At 34.8% G+C, this 16,423-nt stretch overlaps 1 protein-coding gene across 7 annotated transcripts in view; it reads left to right on the top strand.

Annotated features, from left to right (window-relative positions):
- The window catches only part of ryr3 (ryanodine receptor 3), a 169,263-nt gene that overhangs the window by 138,240 nt on the left and 14,600 nt on the right, over positions 1 to 16,423 (top strand). For 2 of the 7 annotated variants that reach the window (XM_069193300.1, XM_069193296.1), the window contains 19 exons: positions 337 to 351; positions 1,354 to 1,524; positions 2,171 to 2,230; positions 3,071 to 3,205; positions 3,712 to 3,824; positions 6,215 to 6,311; positions 8,099 to 8,208; positions 8,835 to 8,886; positions 9,122 to 9,175; positions 9,578 to 9,677; positions 9,790 to 9,869; positions 10,109 to 10,185; positions 10,536 to 10,609; positions 11,682 to 11,699; positions 12,241 to 12,321; positions 13,286 to 13,374; positions 13,939 to 14,067; positions 15,213 to 15,317; positions 16,180 to 16,261. In XM_069193300.1, the coding sequence (XP_069049401.1) occupies positions 337 to 351; positions 1,354 to 1,524; positions 2,171 to 2,230; positions 3,071 to 3,205; positions 3,712 to 3,824; positions 6,215 to 6,311; positions 8,099 to 8,208; positions 8,835 to 8,886; positions 9,122 to 9,175; positions 9,578 to 9,677; positions 9,790 to 9,869; positions 10,109 to 10,185; positions 10,536 to 10,609; positions 11,682 to 11,699; positions 12,241 to 12,321; positions 13,286 to 13,374; positions 13,939 to 14,067; positions 15,213 to 15,317; positions 16,180 to 16,261 (1,642 nt within the window). Of the gene's footprint in view, positions 1 to 336; positions 352 to 1,353; positions 1,525 to 2,170; positions 2,231 to 3,070; positions 3,206 to 3,711; positions 3,825 to 4,889; positions 4,990 to 6,214; positions 6,312 to 8,098; positions 8,209 to 8,834; positions 8,887 to 9,121; positions 9,176 to 9,577; positions 9,678 to 9,789; positions 9,870 to 10,108; positions 10,186 to 10,535; positions 10,610 to 11,681; positions 11,700 to 12,240; positions 12,322 to 13,285; positions 13,375 to 13,938; positions 14,068 to 15,212; positions 15,318 to 16,179; positions 16,262 to 16,423 lie in introns of all 7 variants that reach the window. The other 5 variants (XM_069193301.1, XM_069193298.1, XM_069193302.1 and 2 more) reach the window with 3 other exon arrangements.

Below are 16,423 nucleotides of genomic sequence, written 5' to 3'. Positions count from 1 at the left end.
TATAAATACTATGGTAATTTCAATGCAATGTCTTCAATAGTACTTAGTGATCTCTTTCTGGTTATACTAATGAGGCATTTCTGAAGTAAGTACTCTAGTAATTGTAATAATACATTTCTACTAAACAAAAATGTAGTACATTTACAGTTATAGCATCCTTTTACTCTTACGAAATTAATCTTATGGATGCTTTACAAAACTGTTTATTAGTCCTTTTACAGAATTACATTTGCCGTAATTCATGGAACGCTACGATAGTTGAATGCTGTGTTGATTGTGTCTTGTAGTTGTTTTTTATTGCATAATTACATTTTCATTGTTTTCTCTTTTATACAGTCCATGCACTTAAAGGTACAGGTCAGAATGCATGTGTACTGTACTTGTAGCAAGCCTTTTTTTATCTGCCTGGCAGCAAGCAGAAGAATGTATCATTTAATCTAATGTTAGGTATGTCATATACTGTATGCTAGGGAATTTCTCTGTTTGCCTTCAACATGAGCCACCTGCTAAATGTGTTTTAACATTGTTATATTTAAAAATGTTGGCAGTCATAACTAACCAGTACCATACAAGCAATCCAATCTTATTGGTTTGTTTATTACATTATGTCTACAATTGCCATTAAGTCTTATTCAGCTGTTAAACAGACCATTGATGTCTGTGAAATAGTTGAATATTTGTTACAGAGTTCTTGAGATGTCTGCAGATTAAAATATGTATCACTTTTATGCCAGCTCCTTGAATATGGTTTTATTTGACTTTTACAGAATATTGTTAGTCTTTGCTAATGCATCTTTTCAAGCAAAGCTTTTGAATAAATGCTTAGCTTGCAGACATACATGGACTGTTATGCAGGCTTTGCTTAACGGCTGTCATTCACAGCAGAAAATGTTACTAGAGCCAAAGAAATAAAAACTTTGAAAGCCTACAATAATTTCTTCTCTGCTCTACATTTCTGCTGTGTCTGATATTCATGCTACATTGATAAATCAAAGTGGCTAGTTCTCAGATTCATCTCCCTTCCAAAAAAAGTACGTCAGTCTTCCATTGTTTGATGATAGTCCAGTTGCAATATTTAATTTAATGGAAAATTAATATTTAAATTAAAAAACATGTTCCACAGTTTTCTGGTTTCTTCGATAATCACCAGGTGCAGTACCTATAACAGCACAAACTTTTTTGTTAGAATAATCTGAAAACAGAATCTACTCTGAACTGGAAAAATTATCTATAAGGTAGGAGGGGGGGAGGTCACAATTTAACTTTCTTTTTCTCAAGCAGTCCTACTGAACACAGCCAATGCTAAAGGGACATTTTTCAAAGGAAAACACGTGTTGATTTTTCTTCTACCAGACAGGAGGCCAGGACCAGGAGAGAAAGAGGACAAAGCGCCGTGGGGAGTTTTATTCCATCCAGACCTCCCTGATTGTAGCAGCCCTTAAAAAGATGCTGCCAATTGGCTTGAACATGTGCACTCCGGGTGACCAAGAGCTAATTTCTTTGGCAAAATACAGATACAGTTTGGTAAGAGTATGATGCTAATGAATTTTAACCAAATGCATAGTGAGTGTTGTTTCAGTAATGTGTGTTTTTTTTAGGTTTCATTGATACTGTAGGTGCAACATACTTTAGAATTTATAAATGCAGAGTTTGTTTTAGATCTATCTAAAAGACATACAGTATCTGTCTGCTGCTATTTCAGAGTGTTGAACTTGTTTAATAAAGGTTAGGCAACATCCACCTAATCACCAAATATGTTATTCACATAACCTGCAAACACTATAGTATTGCTAACATTGTCTAGCCCATCTCAAGCCTATCTAAGACAGTGGTACTTCTCATGTGTCTAGTGAGTGTGTTTCGGTGTAACCTAGTTGAGATGAGGGATTACTCTACACTCCCAATGAAGGGTAAATGCACCTCAGATTTTTTAATAAAATTGTATTCATTTGTTACATCATAGTGATTTAAAATCTACAAAAAGAGTTAAACATCTTGTTGAATAACTTACAAAAATACCTTAATATATGCTGTTAATAGTTGGTTTTACAGTACATGAAAAAAGGCAGCTTAATTACAGCTTTAAAGGGAGATACTTGGGCAGGAAATACACAACGAGAAATGTAAATTAACATATTCCTCTGATTCTTTACCATTTTCTATTTTGTAGAAAGATACAGATGAAGAGGTCATAGATCATTTGCGCCAAAACTTGCACTTGCAAGAAAAGGTGGGCTTTTTTAGTTGAAGTATTCATTGTTTCCTCACCTTTTGCATTAAATCGTTATACAGTATCTGCTTGAAGAAACTTCTGCTCAAAATCTTTTAGTTTACAGGACTCCAGATTATCAGACTCCAGAAGACAATACACTGTCATAGAACAAGTCCCATCTGTTAAAAAATGTATTCTTGGATGATTACTATAATTACATTCTAAAAGCTAAGCTAAAGCAATAGCTGAAGATACCTGGAGTGTCGTCCATTTTAATGGTAGTATGTATTATCTAGCATTCTCCATTTTAGAACATCGCAAAAAATAATGTTGTTACAGTATTGAATTATGGTGGTTAATTACATAATTAAAATTTTAACTTCTTCAAGAAGATTACTTGGAACCAAAACTTGGATGTATTTTACCAATATTATCATGTTGCATTTTGTGATCATGCTGGAATCATATCAGTTGTGGTTTTTCACTTTCATAACCATACACCAGTAATCCTTTAGGACATTTTTTCGTTCATTTTGAGCTTTTCTGGCAAACAAAAAGAGTTTAAAGAGAATATTTGTATAAAAATTATGTAGGAAAGAAGGTAATTCACTTTGTTAGAAACCAATATATAATAATATCTCAATGTATCTTTAATATCTCAGAATAATTAATTGAAACTTTACGTTACAGCAAGTGGTTCGTGTAAACTAGAATAAATCTAGTATAAATGTTAACAGTTTAAGCTGTACTATAATTACAATTCATAGAGAAAAGAACAGAAAGTGTTCTAAAAGGACTGTCTCAAGCTATTGCTATTGTATGGTTTACCATGAGTGATGATTGCTGTTCCCTCTGAAGTCAGAGGACCCTGCAGTGAGGTGGCAGTTGAACCTGTACAAGGATGTGGTCGTGAAGAGTGAAGAACCACCGGATCCAGAGCGCACTGTCAGCAGGGTTCAGAGAATCTCAGCTGCAGTCTTCCACCTGGAACAGGTAAGCCATCTGCTGCATAGCCTGTGTTCCAGAATGTGTGGAGATCTAAAGCACCAGGGACACATTTTAACAGAAATGAAAACTAGGGTTTGAGGCTTGAAACTGATCTGAACCTATATGATAGAAGGTCTTGGAATCTGCAGATATGATGACTTTGTAAAGGCTTGTAATATCTTGACTTTAGGTGTTGTGACAAAACATTAGGGTGTCAGAGCTAGCTGCTGAATGAAGAGAGAGTGGTTTCACAGAGCAGTTCCCCTTCTTTTGTGGTTTTCTTATGTAATTTTAAGATAATATGGCTAAACGTAGCATTCTATAAACATAATGGAGTACAGATTGGCTAATAATACAGTAAGTGAACACTGTGTTTGTTCAATTCCAAAGGTGTTATAGAGTATTATCACAGTTTTACTGCTTTGACAAAGATCCATTCATATGCATTATGTGTTTTTACATTATTCTTTTGCTGAAATCTTCCATTCTATCCTTCCTTTTTCTAAAATAAGGTTGAGCAGCCTCTAAGGTCCAAGAAAGCTGTGTGGCACAAACTTTTGTCCAAACAACGAAAGCGTGCTGTGGTAGCCTGCTTCCGAATGGCTCCTCTGTACAATCTACCAAGGTATGTCAATGACAAGATACTAACCTTGCTGTATCAAAATTAAACAGTCCTGGATGCTGTCCACAAACCTGTGCTTTTTGAGATCTATGAATTTTACCACATTTTTAAAACTTCACTACGCACTTTTGTATTTATGTTATCAATTTTAACATCCATTTGGACAAAAATGAAATAATGAAAACCATGTTAATAAAAGCTATGAGTTAATGAAAACTAATAAGAGTTAAACCCAGGATTGTAAATGTTCATAAATTCCTGCTGCTTGATTTGAAGTATTTGAAGTGCAGTTTATTTTTCAAGTTTTTTTATACTTGAAAAAGACTTATTTATAAGTAAAGAATAATTGCTCACATTTTTGTTTTTTCTTGTGGTTTCATAATATGTGTTGTTCTAGATACTAACAATGTACAGAGACAGAAAACACTGAAATAATTACTTTGCTCCCCTAGCTTTTTTTCAGAAACCAGAGAGCAAACATTCTTTCCTTTTAAAAAAATTACAACAGCTGAGGACGGAACACTTTAAAAAAACATTTTGCCATGTGTTATAAATATCTTTGCAGCTCTGAGTTTAGGAAGATTGTGTGGTAAAGCCACACAAATAATAGGGTAAAACAAAATTACCCTGCTCATGACCCCATTGTTCATGTACAAAATTCACTTATATTAAGTTCTTTTGGTAGCCATTAATACGAGGCATAGATCAGGAAACTATTACACTTTCATGCAGTATTGTTTTTAGCTTGCAACTATTCATAAGATGGCACATAAATGGACATTTTCAAGTATTGTTAATTATTCATTTAACATTATGCCCAATCCTAAATGGAGATGTCTTTACCAAATGAGTTAGAGTGAAAATTAGTTAATGAGCAGGAGTTGCTGTCCACTGGTCTAACTCCAGAGGTTATGTGTTGCACTGTCTGGAGTGGACAATAAGCCTCAAACTATAATGACATTTCATCTGGGCAGTATTGTGTTTAATGATATTATCATTTCCTGTAATAACTTTTGACATGTCTCTTTTTTGTTCTTTCTTAAATGACAACATTATACTTTTCTTCAGACACAAAAATAACAATTACTTCCTGAACTCCTACCAACAAATTTGGCTGGAAAAAGTGCATGAGAACACAGACTATGACAGTCTGATCTACACGCTAACGGTAACGTAAGATTCAGACAGCTCACGTTTGTGTAAAAGCAATCTTCCTTTCCCAGCCATGGTTTGTAACTCTCATGCACGTCCTTTTCTCATTGGAATTCGGATTGGTCTCCCTTCAGGGAAAGATGACAACAGGTTCAGCTGATGCTATTAGAAACCTCTTTCAGCACTTTGAGTAGGTTGGAAGCAGAGCTGGGATTCACTCACAAGGGATAGATCCACACTAGCCTTAATTCAGAGGAGTGATTTTCTAATTTAGTATTGACATAACTCAAGGGAGAATTGCACATGCCTTGATAGCATGTATTTCCTCCTGGTATCTCAAAATTGTTGAAGACATGTATTTCTACTTACTATAATTCTAGATATACTGTATCCTTCACAACTGAGGTGAGAGGAATATTATAGCACATTGTTTTTTAACTCTAACAAGTAAATCATGCACAAAACTGGCACTGCACAAGGATTTTCAAAACATCGTTTTAGGAACAGCCTGCAAATAATCAGTTTTTTAGAGTTTAGTTTTGATTCAAAATACATTTTTTGTTAATGTATTAACAGTTACAGTACATTATATTATCTGTAACAACAGGAAACACAAACGTCTTATTCTTTAATTGTAAGAAATACAACACCTTTTAATGTGGCTTGCATTACTTTTATGTGGTTCATTGCTCATAATACAGCTAGATGTTGTGATGTTTCTCAATCCAAAAAATCCAAAATCTTTTGGATTTAATTTAGTTGTAACGAGGAGTTGGAGAATTACATTGGATCTGGAAATGAACACAAACACTCTTTCTAGACTGTTAAATAAGCTCTTGAATTCATCTGGCAGCTTTCTGGTCTGTGAGGATTTAAAAACTCTCTGATGGAGCAGCCAAGTGTTGTGTCACTTTACAGTACAAGTAAAACAGTAAAAACTGAAAAAAATGTTAAAAGTGTGGTACTTTATAAAAGGAAAGGCCACACTTTATATAATGCACCGCATTTATATTCTATTACTACTTTTTAAAACATAACCATTGATTTGGTATCTCTTAAATCTTCCATGTGCAGAAGAGTGCTAACAAACTAGATACAGGAGAACTATCCCTGTAAGGGGACCAGTCAGATGACCAACTGTCCCACTAATCATTAACTGCTTTAGCACAGTCCTCCTGTTCCAATCCTGTCTGCCTTCCTTCCTCATGTTAATCCTCCCTAATCTCACTCTCGCCCCCCAGGCATCGCTCTATTAACCTCTTCCTCCAGGGTTATCAGAGGTTTTGGATAGAGACAGAGGAGTACTCCTTTGAGGAGAAGCTAGTGCAGGACCTGGCAGTAAGTACTGTGTAAGCGCTGGCCTCTGTGCCTTGCTATGAGCTGCAGCTTGACTGGCTGCATGCTTTGCAAGCACAATTACTGCCAAGCCATTGAAATGCATAACCTTGAAAATGATCTCTCATTTTATCCCGCTTCAATTAAGTTTTTGCCCATTAAAAGTAGTGACTCACATAGAACATTAGGGCCCAAAGGGCTGCATGACATTTTAGCTGATGTCAGTGCAAATTGTTTTGAAAAACATGACACATCCATATGTACTTTAGTGTGGGAGTATCTTTATAAAACATCCTGTGATAGAAAGGTTACAGGATGTCTCTTTTCTTTCCTAAATTTTAATATCATTATTGACTCTTTTTTTATGACTGGATTCATGTGTACAGTATTTTTTAAATGCTTAAATAAATCCCACAATATCATCAGACTGTACTTTTTATTAAATATAAAGAACGTTCAATAATGTGACACTTTGTACACTGTGGGAAAGGAAAAAAATATTTTCATGACAATTTATAAGAGAGGTAACTTTCCTCAGTGCATAATCTGTATTTCTAAAGGTGAGAACGTGTTCACTAAATTTACTTACTTCACTGCCTTTCTAATTAAAACCTCTTTGTCCTTATCCTGTTTAAAATTGTTTAAGCCCACAACTTTTATTTGTGAGGGTAGAAGCAATAATACAGTAGAACATAAAGAGAATGAATGGTTTTCTTTTAATCAGTTGGAAGATATCCACAAGAAGGAAAGAAAATTCTACAGGAGCTGGTAAAATAGTCCCCAGAAATACTTCAAAAATATTTTCTGAAAGAGGGGACAGGCCTTAATAATTGTAATGAAATACAACGTTTCAGCCTATCATAATTTCCCCCAAATGTACTTATATTTTCCAACTTGTATTTGTATCCAACTTAAACAGCTTGTATTTAGACATTGTTGTCATGAACCCATGCTATATAACTGTTGTCATCCTTACTATTTCTAACTGCATTTCTGTTTGTACTGTATGTATGTGTGATGCAAGCTTGCTAGCCAGAAATTTAAATAATTGCCTCAAAGCCATGGGTGTTGAAGTACTTTCAATGCATTTCATCAGATTTCTAGAAAATTATGTTTCCTTTAAATGTAATGGGTATGCATTTTTCATGCATGCTTGATTCTATATCTGCTGAAATTTTGGTGTATCCAGTTGCTGTAAAGGTAAGTGACATAATGAAATATCAGAATGCCAGATTGTTGGACTAATGCTTTTAATTTAGAAAAATCTCTTCATGTTTTTAGTTACTTTTAGTTGTTTTATGGCTGTAGTAAGTGTTTTGAAATGGGCACATTTCTTAAGCACAATTCTTAAACATAGTATGCACTGCTTTTTAAAATGCTACATTTAAGGAACATGGTTTAATTTTTTTAAATTATGTTTTAATTGAATAATAGGTGCATTTTATTTACAGTCATAACTTAATTGTAAAGTTATCATATTCACAGAATACAATAGAAATTGGCCTTGAAAGGTCGTTGTTTACAGCCTGTTGGCATACAGTAATCCCTGTGATTATTATGTGCTAATACATCATCATGTACATATAGCAATATGCAACAATTTAGTGCTTTTATTAAGAATGAGAAAAAAAACAATAAAATGCATTTTAATAGGGAGCACCATTTGAAAGGCACTACAGAACGTGCGCATACCGATTGCATGGTAAGAATGAGTTTTGCAATGCGGGGATTGGTAGTGTTGGGATCGGAGAGCTGGGTTATTCTGCTAAGTAATGTGGGTGTTCATGCAGAGACCCCAGAAAAAGACAGAAGAGGATGAAGAGGAGGAGGCAGAGAAGCAGCCTGACCCCCTTCACCAGCTCATCTTACACTTTAGCCACAATGCCCTGACAGAAAGGAGGTGCGTACAGCAAGACACTTGCTTGGACTCCTAGAAAACCATAGGTTTAAAGAGTTTCATCTGTAGTGTACTGTAAGTTTTCAAATTACAAATGACAAATTTACAAATTATCTGCCGACAGACAAGAAATTCTCAGTTCTGGAGATTACAAATATATGGCCAAGTTTCTTGGCATTAAATACAGAAATGTAAAGGTATTTTGAAAATAAGATTTGAAAGTAAAATTGAATTAAGAAGCAAATCAAAGTTTCATACAAGAACGTGAACAGTAAGAGTACACTTCCAATTTTCAAGTGTGAACCTGAAATCTTGAATTGATACCATTCAAAAGCCAAGAATCAATTAGTATTATCTTTTATCATAATTTAGATTAAGAAGATGTTGTTTTTTCCAGGATATTGTGTTATGGTCATGTGATAAATGTGCCCAGGGGTTGAGGAACAGACTCCTGTAGTGCTGCGTGCCCTAATTACTGTACATTGAAATCAAGGGGTAGTGAAGGAAATTAATTTGGTTTGATGACAATCAATATTTATCTTTTCAGTTATTGAATACTGATGTGTATATATATACTTAATTGAGATGAATACATATTTAAATAAGGTCGTGTTTGTGTTTCCCACTAGTTCTCTGGAAGAAGATCCATTGTATATTGCATATGCGGACATGATGGCAAAGGTACTTGTGTGTTGTTATTTGCTTTTTTCTTTCTTTAGAAAACTACAAAGTTGTTCCCTTTTAATTGCACAGAAAATCTTGGCAAAGGATTTCTAATGTTGGCGTTCCCCTTACTTTGTGAATACATGTTGATTTTTGTTTCCACTCTGTATTGTATCTGCCTTTTCACAGCTTATTACTCACAGTATGTCTTAAAAGAGCCAAGTTGACACACAATGTCTTCTTCTTTCCTCAGAGCTGCCAAGGGGAGGAAGAGGATGAAGAGGAAGGAAAAGAGAAGACCTTTGAGGTGAGTGTTCTTCGGTTGTCTGGCAAGGTAGAGTATTCTCAGTTCTTTCTTACTGAACTGTTACATATTACAATATAGAAAAAAGTTGTTTTCATTTAACTTTAACATTTATGGAGTATTATTATTTTTTATGAAAAGGCTGGTAATCCCAGACATTTTCTGAACCCAAATTACATACAATGTATATTTTTGACAAAACTAATGAAATTCAGGGTGTTTGTACTGTATACGTACAGCTTCAGTTAAATTACTCTGTTTTTCAGTGAGGATGGTTGTCTCATATGAAAGTTCTTAAATTGAGTTCTTAATGATTTAAGACACTAAGGCCATGCTCTGTACTAAGGGCTAAGTCCTATTTGAGTGCAACTTCATTAGCTCCTTCCTGTTCGTGTCTCCTCTCAGGAAAAGGAAATGGAGAAACAAAAGACCCTGTACCAGCAGGCCAGACTGCATGACCGTGGGGCTGCAGAGATGGTACTTCAGATGATAAGTGCCAGCAAAGGTAATGTTAGAAGTGACTCTTGATACTGGCAGCTGATCTCCTGCTCACTGATTGAAATGTGCACTAGAACATTGTGCATTAATGGAGTAATACTTTTTTTTTTTCTCCACAGGTCAATTGGGACCCATGGTAACTTACACACTGAAGCTTGGTATTGCCATTCTAAATGGTGGCAATGTTGTTGTCCAGCAGGTACAACAAAACATTCATTTTACTTTTTACAAATATAATCAAGCGTCTACGATAGATTATTTTAGATGGGCCATTTACAATAATCTAGATCCTCACAAGTTCATGTACTTCTTAAAATCATGTGCTTTGATTTTAGAAACCTGTCCTATGCTCCTCTTTAATACCAAAAATCTAGCCTCTTTGGAACCTGTGCAAGTGATCTAGATTTTAGTGACACAGGAAAAAACATGTTTTTGCAGAAAATGCTGGACTACCTGAAGGAAAAAAGGGATGCTGGCTTTTTCAAGAGTTTGTCAGGACTCATGCAGTCATGCAGGTTGGTTGGAAAACATGTGATGAGAACACATCAAGAATTCTGAATTCAAACTGAATTGGTTGGAAGAACTGAATTCAAAATATTGGTTCAGTGAATTGCAAAGGCCTGTTTTGTCATTAGACTTTAATTTATTACAGTGGCCCCTCAATGGTTTTGTCTTAAGTAGTATAATGACTGACGTAGTGTAATATCCATTTATGTGTTTCATGACAATGGCTTACTTGACGGTAAGTTTGTGAGCTTTAAAGGTCTGTTTTCACTTTGGATTTTCCCCATTAATGGACCTCTGTGTTGTATCTTTTAATTTAAAACTATGATAAATACAGTATAGTTTCTCTAAACATCAACAGTGTCCTGGACTTGAATGCATTTGAAAGACAAAATAAAGCTGAGGGTCTTGGAATGGTGACTGAGGAGGGTTCACGTAAGTCAAAATCTACAGTAACATCAAATGGACACATCACAAGCACACGTCTGTCTGATCGTTCTGCTATAGACATGTCTAATGCACATATTCAAACGTTAATCATTTTCTAAATTGTAGGATACTGACTGTGATTTTTAAATGCTCTGAAACGTGGAGCAGTAGTTTTTGATTATATTTTTTGTAGGTGTGTGAGAAGTAAAACTGCCTCAATGTTTTTTTTTTTGTTTTGCTGTCTTTAATTGTTTTTGAGAAGTGGGGCATTATATACTGCACACAAAGAGAGACTATATCAATCTTGTTTCTCCGAATTAATCAGTTAAATAAGACGTGTTTGATATTAGTAGTTGCAAAGCAAGCAATTGTTATTAAATGCTAAATATGATGCAGCTTTTACTTGTGACTTATTAATAGCAGGTTATTACACACACCTTCCAAAACAGGTTTTGTAGAGACTGTTGTAGACCCTAGTATCAACAGTCATGTATACTATTTGATATTTGAACTACAGTCTGTAGAGACTGTAGGCTTAAAATCTTTTATTTTTATGAAAGCGGAAAGCTTGCCTGTGCCTCACATGTGAAAAAAGTCGGAAGTTTTAGCTTATATCATTTATCAAGTACAGATACTGTATACCCTTTATTCCTTTAAACCTCCCTTAGGTTCTGCAAAATACAGCATTTCAGAATAGCTTTGGGTGTATGTTCATACTGTCTGTGCAGAATCCATGACAGATCATTTCAAATAAAAGTTACATTAAAATACATAGAAAACCATGCAAATGAAAGGAAATTAGCACAAATGATTTTTAGCAGTTAATTTTGATCACTGTATTATATCTGTATTATCAGTATGTAACTTCAACTCATTTCCACCTCATGTATCAAGGCATAAGTGATGGCAACTCCCCGTACTGTTTTTCACCTGCCAGAGTGTACAGTAACTGGACTTTAAAATGCATGTACATATAAATGTGTGTTTTTTCTACTTCTATTTAATTCAATGTGTCTTCTCCTTTGCTTACGTCTGCTTTTTTGTTTGTTTTTCTTATCATTTTACTCATCGGTTGCAGTCAACGTGCGTGAGCAGGGTAAATACATGGTTTAGATCTACTCATTTTCTCTGTGCTGCCCTTCTGAATGCAGAGTTTTAACGCTAGATTTGGCCCTGTCTTGGATGTTAACCAGCTGCTTTGGTTTGCAGGAAATGTGCATGCTGAACAGCAAAAAAGCATAGAAAAAAAACAGCATTAACTCACTCATCTTGTACTAAACTAGTGCCTGTCATGTGTGTGGAAATTGTGTCATTTAACAATACTAACCAAAAAATGTATATTGCTAGTTCAATTTGAATGATTTTGGCTTTTTTGCATCAAAAATGATATAGCATAATGTGATTTCCTTTTTTCTTAATAGTAACATTTCTGCTGTTTTGAAGTAGTTTAATTTTTAGAGCACTTTTACCTGAAAGGTGTAAATTTAATGTGAAACCACTAATCAGTAATTGAGATGTTTACTTTTTGATAGTATAAGAGAAATGCCTGGGCCCAGTAAGATCTGAGAGAGCTGTTCAAAGATTCAGTTGCCTCTTCTTTGGTAAACATTCTTGATTTGAATGTCCTGTTTTCAAAGGTGAGAAAGTTCTCCAAAATGATGAGTTCACAAAGGATCTATTTAGGTTCTTGCAACTGCTCTGTGAAGGTCACAACAATGGTATGTATGACTTTGAAACAGAAAGCAACTCTGGGATGAAAGGAGGAGGAAAATAATTCACATTGAGTTATAAATTAATACAAAAAACACAGAAAACATGGATCAGTGTACATAGAAATCTTTTTTTTTTAACTCCAGTATTGAGTGTTGTAAGATGAAATACTGGAAATGTCACTAAATACCCATTTAATGCAGTTTCTCAGTTTTCCCCATGGTGGTTTGTCCAAGAAACACTGTCTGCCATGAGTGATTAATAAGCCATTCTTTTTTCAGGTAATAGTGAGACTCATTTCCTTATTGTCCCTTTTAATGAAATTGCAACAGTCTGTTAACTTCAGTAGGAAAGCCATTCAGAACAGACATATTTACTGGACGGTTCTTTCATTTAAAATGTACTTATACCAGACAAAAATAATGCACCATAACTCTATAATGCATTTTCCAATACATGTGCAAAATAGCTTTCTTAAACTCTACAAAGTATATTTATGCAACTGTTAGTTCCAAGCAACCATAAAATCTATTGATTGTATCATACCAAGTCTTTTGCTCTGACAGCACGGTTTTATATTGCTTTTTAAAAAAATCAGCCTTCTAGGCCTTTCATATTTAGTTTTTTCTTACCCATTCTGACTCATTCTAGGAGAAGAGGAGTTCAATTTTTCTGTTAAGTACATATTTTTTACTTGTTCAGCAGTTTTTTTAATATAAGAACACTAATTAGTTTAATGTGAATCTGTTAAGAACAGGGAAATCCAAACAGAATTTCTGTTTTATTGAAAAAAAGAAAGCTATCTACAGTTTCATTTAAACGTTTCACATTACCTTAATTAAACAGCTCTGAAGATGAGCGACTCACTTTTAAAGAACAGTTACGACTGGTATTAAAACTGCTACCTTTTTTGACTTTAGTTAAAGAGTGTTCAGGGTTGTTACCTTTGTATTCTGTGTTTGAAACAAACAGATTTCCAGAACTTCCTACGTACCCAGACAGGAAACACCACGACAGTCAACATCATCATCAGCACAGTAGACTACCTGCTTCGTCTGCAGGTAACGTCACAGCTGAGTGGGTTAGATAGTTGGCAGGATTAAGAGCGGAGTCGCAGTGGCTTCTTCACTAAATTATATAGTACTTTGAAAATGTACTGTATTTCCCTATAAAGTTCTAAAATCTACTGTACAAATTATTTTCAGCAATAAACTGTTTAAAAGTTGTACAGTAGTTAATGTATAGCAGGGCCTTAGCCAACCTAGCAGTCCTTCTGTACCACCTTCTGCAATACAACCAGAGCAGGACAGTTCCTCCAAAGGAAAAGCAAATATTGCAAGAAATGTAACATTGATTCTAAATATCAGCCTTCAATATCAGAATATTTGCATGAAATAATATAAACTGTGCTGTTTGTTAAACGTTTTTTGGTGGATATCTTGGTATTTTATTTTCGGGGGGTAGTGAGAGAGTTTTTTTAGATCCTGAAAAACCACCAATAGCAAACTTTTTTTATAATGTGTATCTGGTGGTGTTTAATTCAGGAAAACATTTCTTTCAAATTTAATAGCTGATATGCCTTTCTTGTAATGTGAACTCAGCGTGTCCTGGCTTACTCTTTGTAGGAATCCATCAGCGATTTCTACTGGTACTACTCAGGAAAGGAAGTCATGGATGAACCGGGACAGCGCAACTTCTCCAAGGCATTAGCAGTGGCAAAGCAAATTTTTAACTCCCTCACAGAATACATCCAAGTAAGGACTCTTTTTGTTGCTTTAATTAGTTCTCATTTCTCATGGTTCCTTGTAAATGCTTAAGGGATATATTATTTTCCTGTGACCATCTCTTTTTTCTTGTGTTAATAGTGTGTCTCAGTTGTTGTCATATACTGTATGTTCAGTATATATCATACAGTTCAGTATGTACTATATATATATAATACAGTATTATATCAACCTTACCAAAAGTGTTAAGTAGATAAATATTGTGTTATATTGTTCAAGTAAGAAAACGTAATTCAGCAGTAAGCCACAGAGTGGCACACAAGTTCTAAATAAAGAGAGAAGATTTTGTTACAGGACTTTGATTCTCACAAGCTGTACAAGATTTTCATCATTGCAAAAAAAACAGCAGTAAACGTTTCCACAAGATTAAAGGACATCTCAGAAATTGTTAAAATAAGTTATCCTTAAATTAAGAGGGTTCTTGCATATCTGTGGTCTTTCACAAAATATGTTTGGGTGCAGGTCAAGAGCATTCATCGCCTTGGAGAATAATGTTGTTTTGGTATCTGGAACTTTACCAAAATGTAAATTGTACATGGCATAGTAATTGTATACAGGACCCTCATTATTTTTCCTTTGCTCATTCTGGAAGTGAGTTAACTATATTCTGATGTAAAATAGAACACACCAGGGTTCCTTTCAGGGAGGATTCTTACATAGAGGCATTCAGTCATAATCCCACAAATGGTAGCTTCTCACCATTGGCTCCTCAGCTAAGCACCGACACCACGGCTGAAACTGCAGTACCTCCCATATTGAGCAGCAGTACTGTTGCGGTAATAAAGTATATCATCACCTGTTTCATTGTGGTCTACGCCCAGCTTACATTCGCTATTAAATAGTGATGTAAAAACAAATACAAGTTGTGATTGATAAGAAACAATTCTGACCATCTTCCTCATCCATTGTTGAGCCCTGTCGTGCATTGAATTTAGTCTTACTAATGTTTTGCTTGGAATGGGTTTTGTTCATTGTATAAGAAATTAAAGGTGGTTTTTAAATGCATAAAGGTAAGCACAGATGCATATATGAATATGCGCTGTACTGTATATATGTATATTGTATTAAATATACAGTGGCTCTGAGTGCTTACAGACAATGTGTCTCTTCCCCAGGGTCCCTGTATTGGCAACCAGCAGAGTCTGGCACACAGTAGGCTCTGGGATGCTGTTGTTGGCTTTCTTCATGTTTTTGCAAACATGCAGATGAAGCTCTCCCAGGTACTTAATATTTTTAAAAATGTATCAATGCAGAAAGTCCTAATACATTTCAACATACAGTACTGTATGCCTGTTTACAATATGGTGTAAAAAAAGGTGATAGAACATATTTTGTAATGGGAGTGCTTTCCCTATATCTCTGCAAATTAAAAAAAAAGTTGTACTTAATGATGCCCAAAGTTCTCAGCACAAGGACGTTTTAGCACAGTAGAGTTTCATATATTGCAAAACAATTCTTCAAGGTTGTCATTGTGAAATGTTATGATTGCTTCCCAGCTGTTTATGAATATTATGGATCATTGCATTAGAAGAAAAACAGAAGATAGATTGGAATGAAGAGAGATTCTCATAAGCAGCATAATTATTTGGGCTAAAAGGCTATTGAATTTTTAAATTTATATTCTTAAAGTATATAAATGAACACTAGAGACCTCAATAGTTAAGACATTATAAGACACAAATTAGAAATAATTCTGGGTTAATTTTAATTTTTAATTGATAAGTAAATCTCTTTTTTTAAAAAAAAAATCTTTAAATATAATTGAAATGTTTCCTTGGCTGGCTGGATTTGGTCATTTGAAAGCAGGCGTGACATGGGAGATAAAAGTTTAGTTTCAGATGTAAAACTAACTGTGAGAGAAGTCATTGGAGGCTTCAAATAATGTTGTTAATAGCCACCTGCTTCTTTCTAAATAAGATGACATTAAAGTCTGCAGATGGATGAGAGCTCCATAACTTGGGTTATCTTTTGGAAAAAGCTCTGACCTTTTGAAATGCCAGTTCAGCATATTAAACTGTGTTAAGTAATGAAAAGAATGAAAATGGATAGAAGCCTCAGTTGTCATGGGCTGTGTTTCTGCAGGATTCAAGTCAGATTGAACTACTGAAAGAGCTGCTGGACTTGCAGCAAGACATGGTAGTCATGATGCTGTCTCTTCTGGAAGGTAACAAACCTTTCTGTACTCCACCTCAAGCATAAAACTGGGGACTAGGGAAGGCAACAAGATCTGAAATCATTTTTCATCCATTTAACCCTAAATCAGCTATAATGAAAAAACCTAGTGTTTTTTAGGACTTCAGACATGAAATGCACGTATGCTCTACTA

Source organism: Lepisosteus oculatus, chromosome 8 (assembly GCF_040954835.1).
Source record: "Lepisosteus oculatus isolate fLepOcu1 chromosome 8, fLepOcu1.hap2, whole genome shotgun sequence".
In the NCBI taxonomy this organism is placed as follows: Eukaryota; Metazoa; Chordata; class Actinopteri; order Semionotiformes; family Lepisosteidae; genus Lepisosteus; species Lepisosteus oculatus.
The sequence above is the reverse complement of the archived record's forward strand: the minus strand, read 5'-3'. Positions and strand labels throughout refer to the sequence as shown.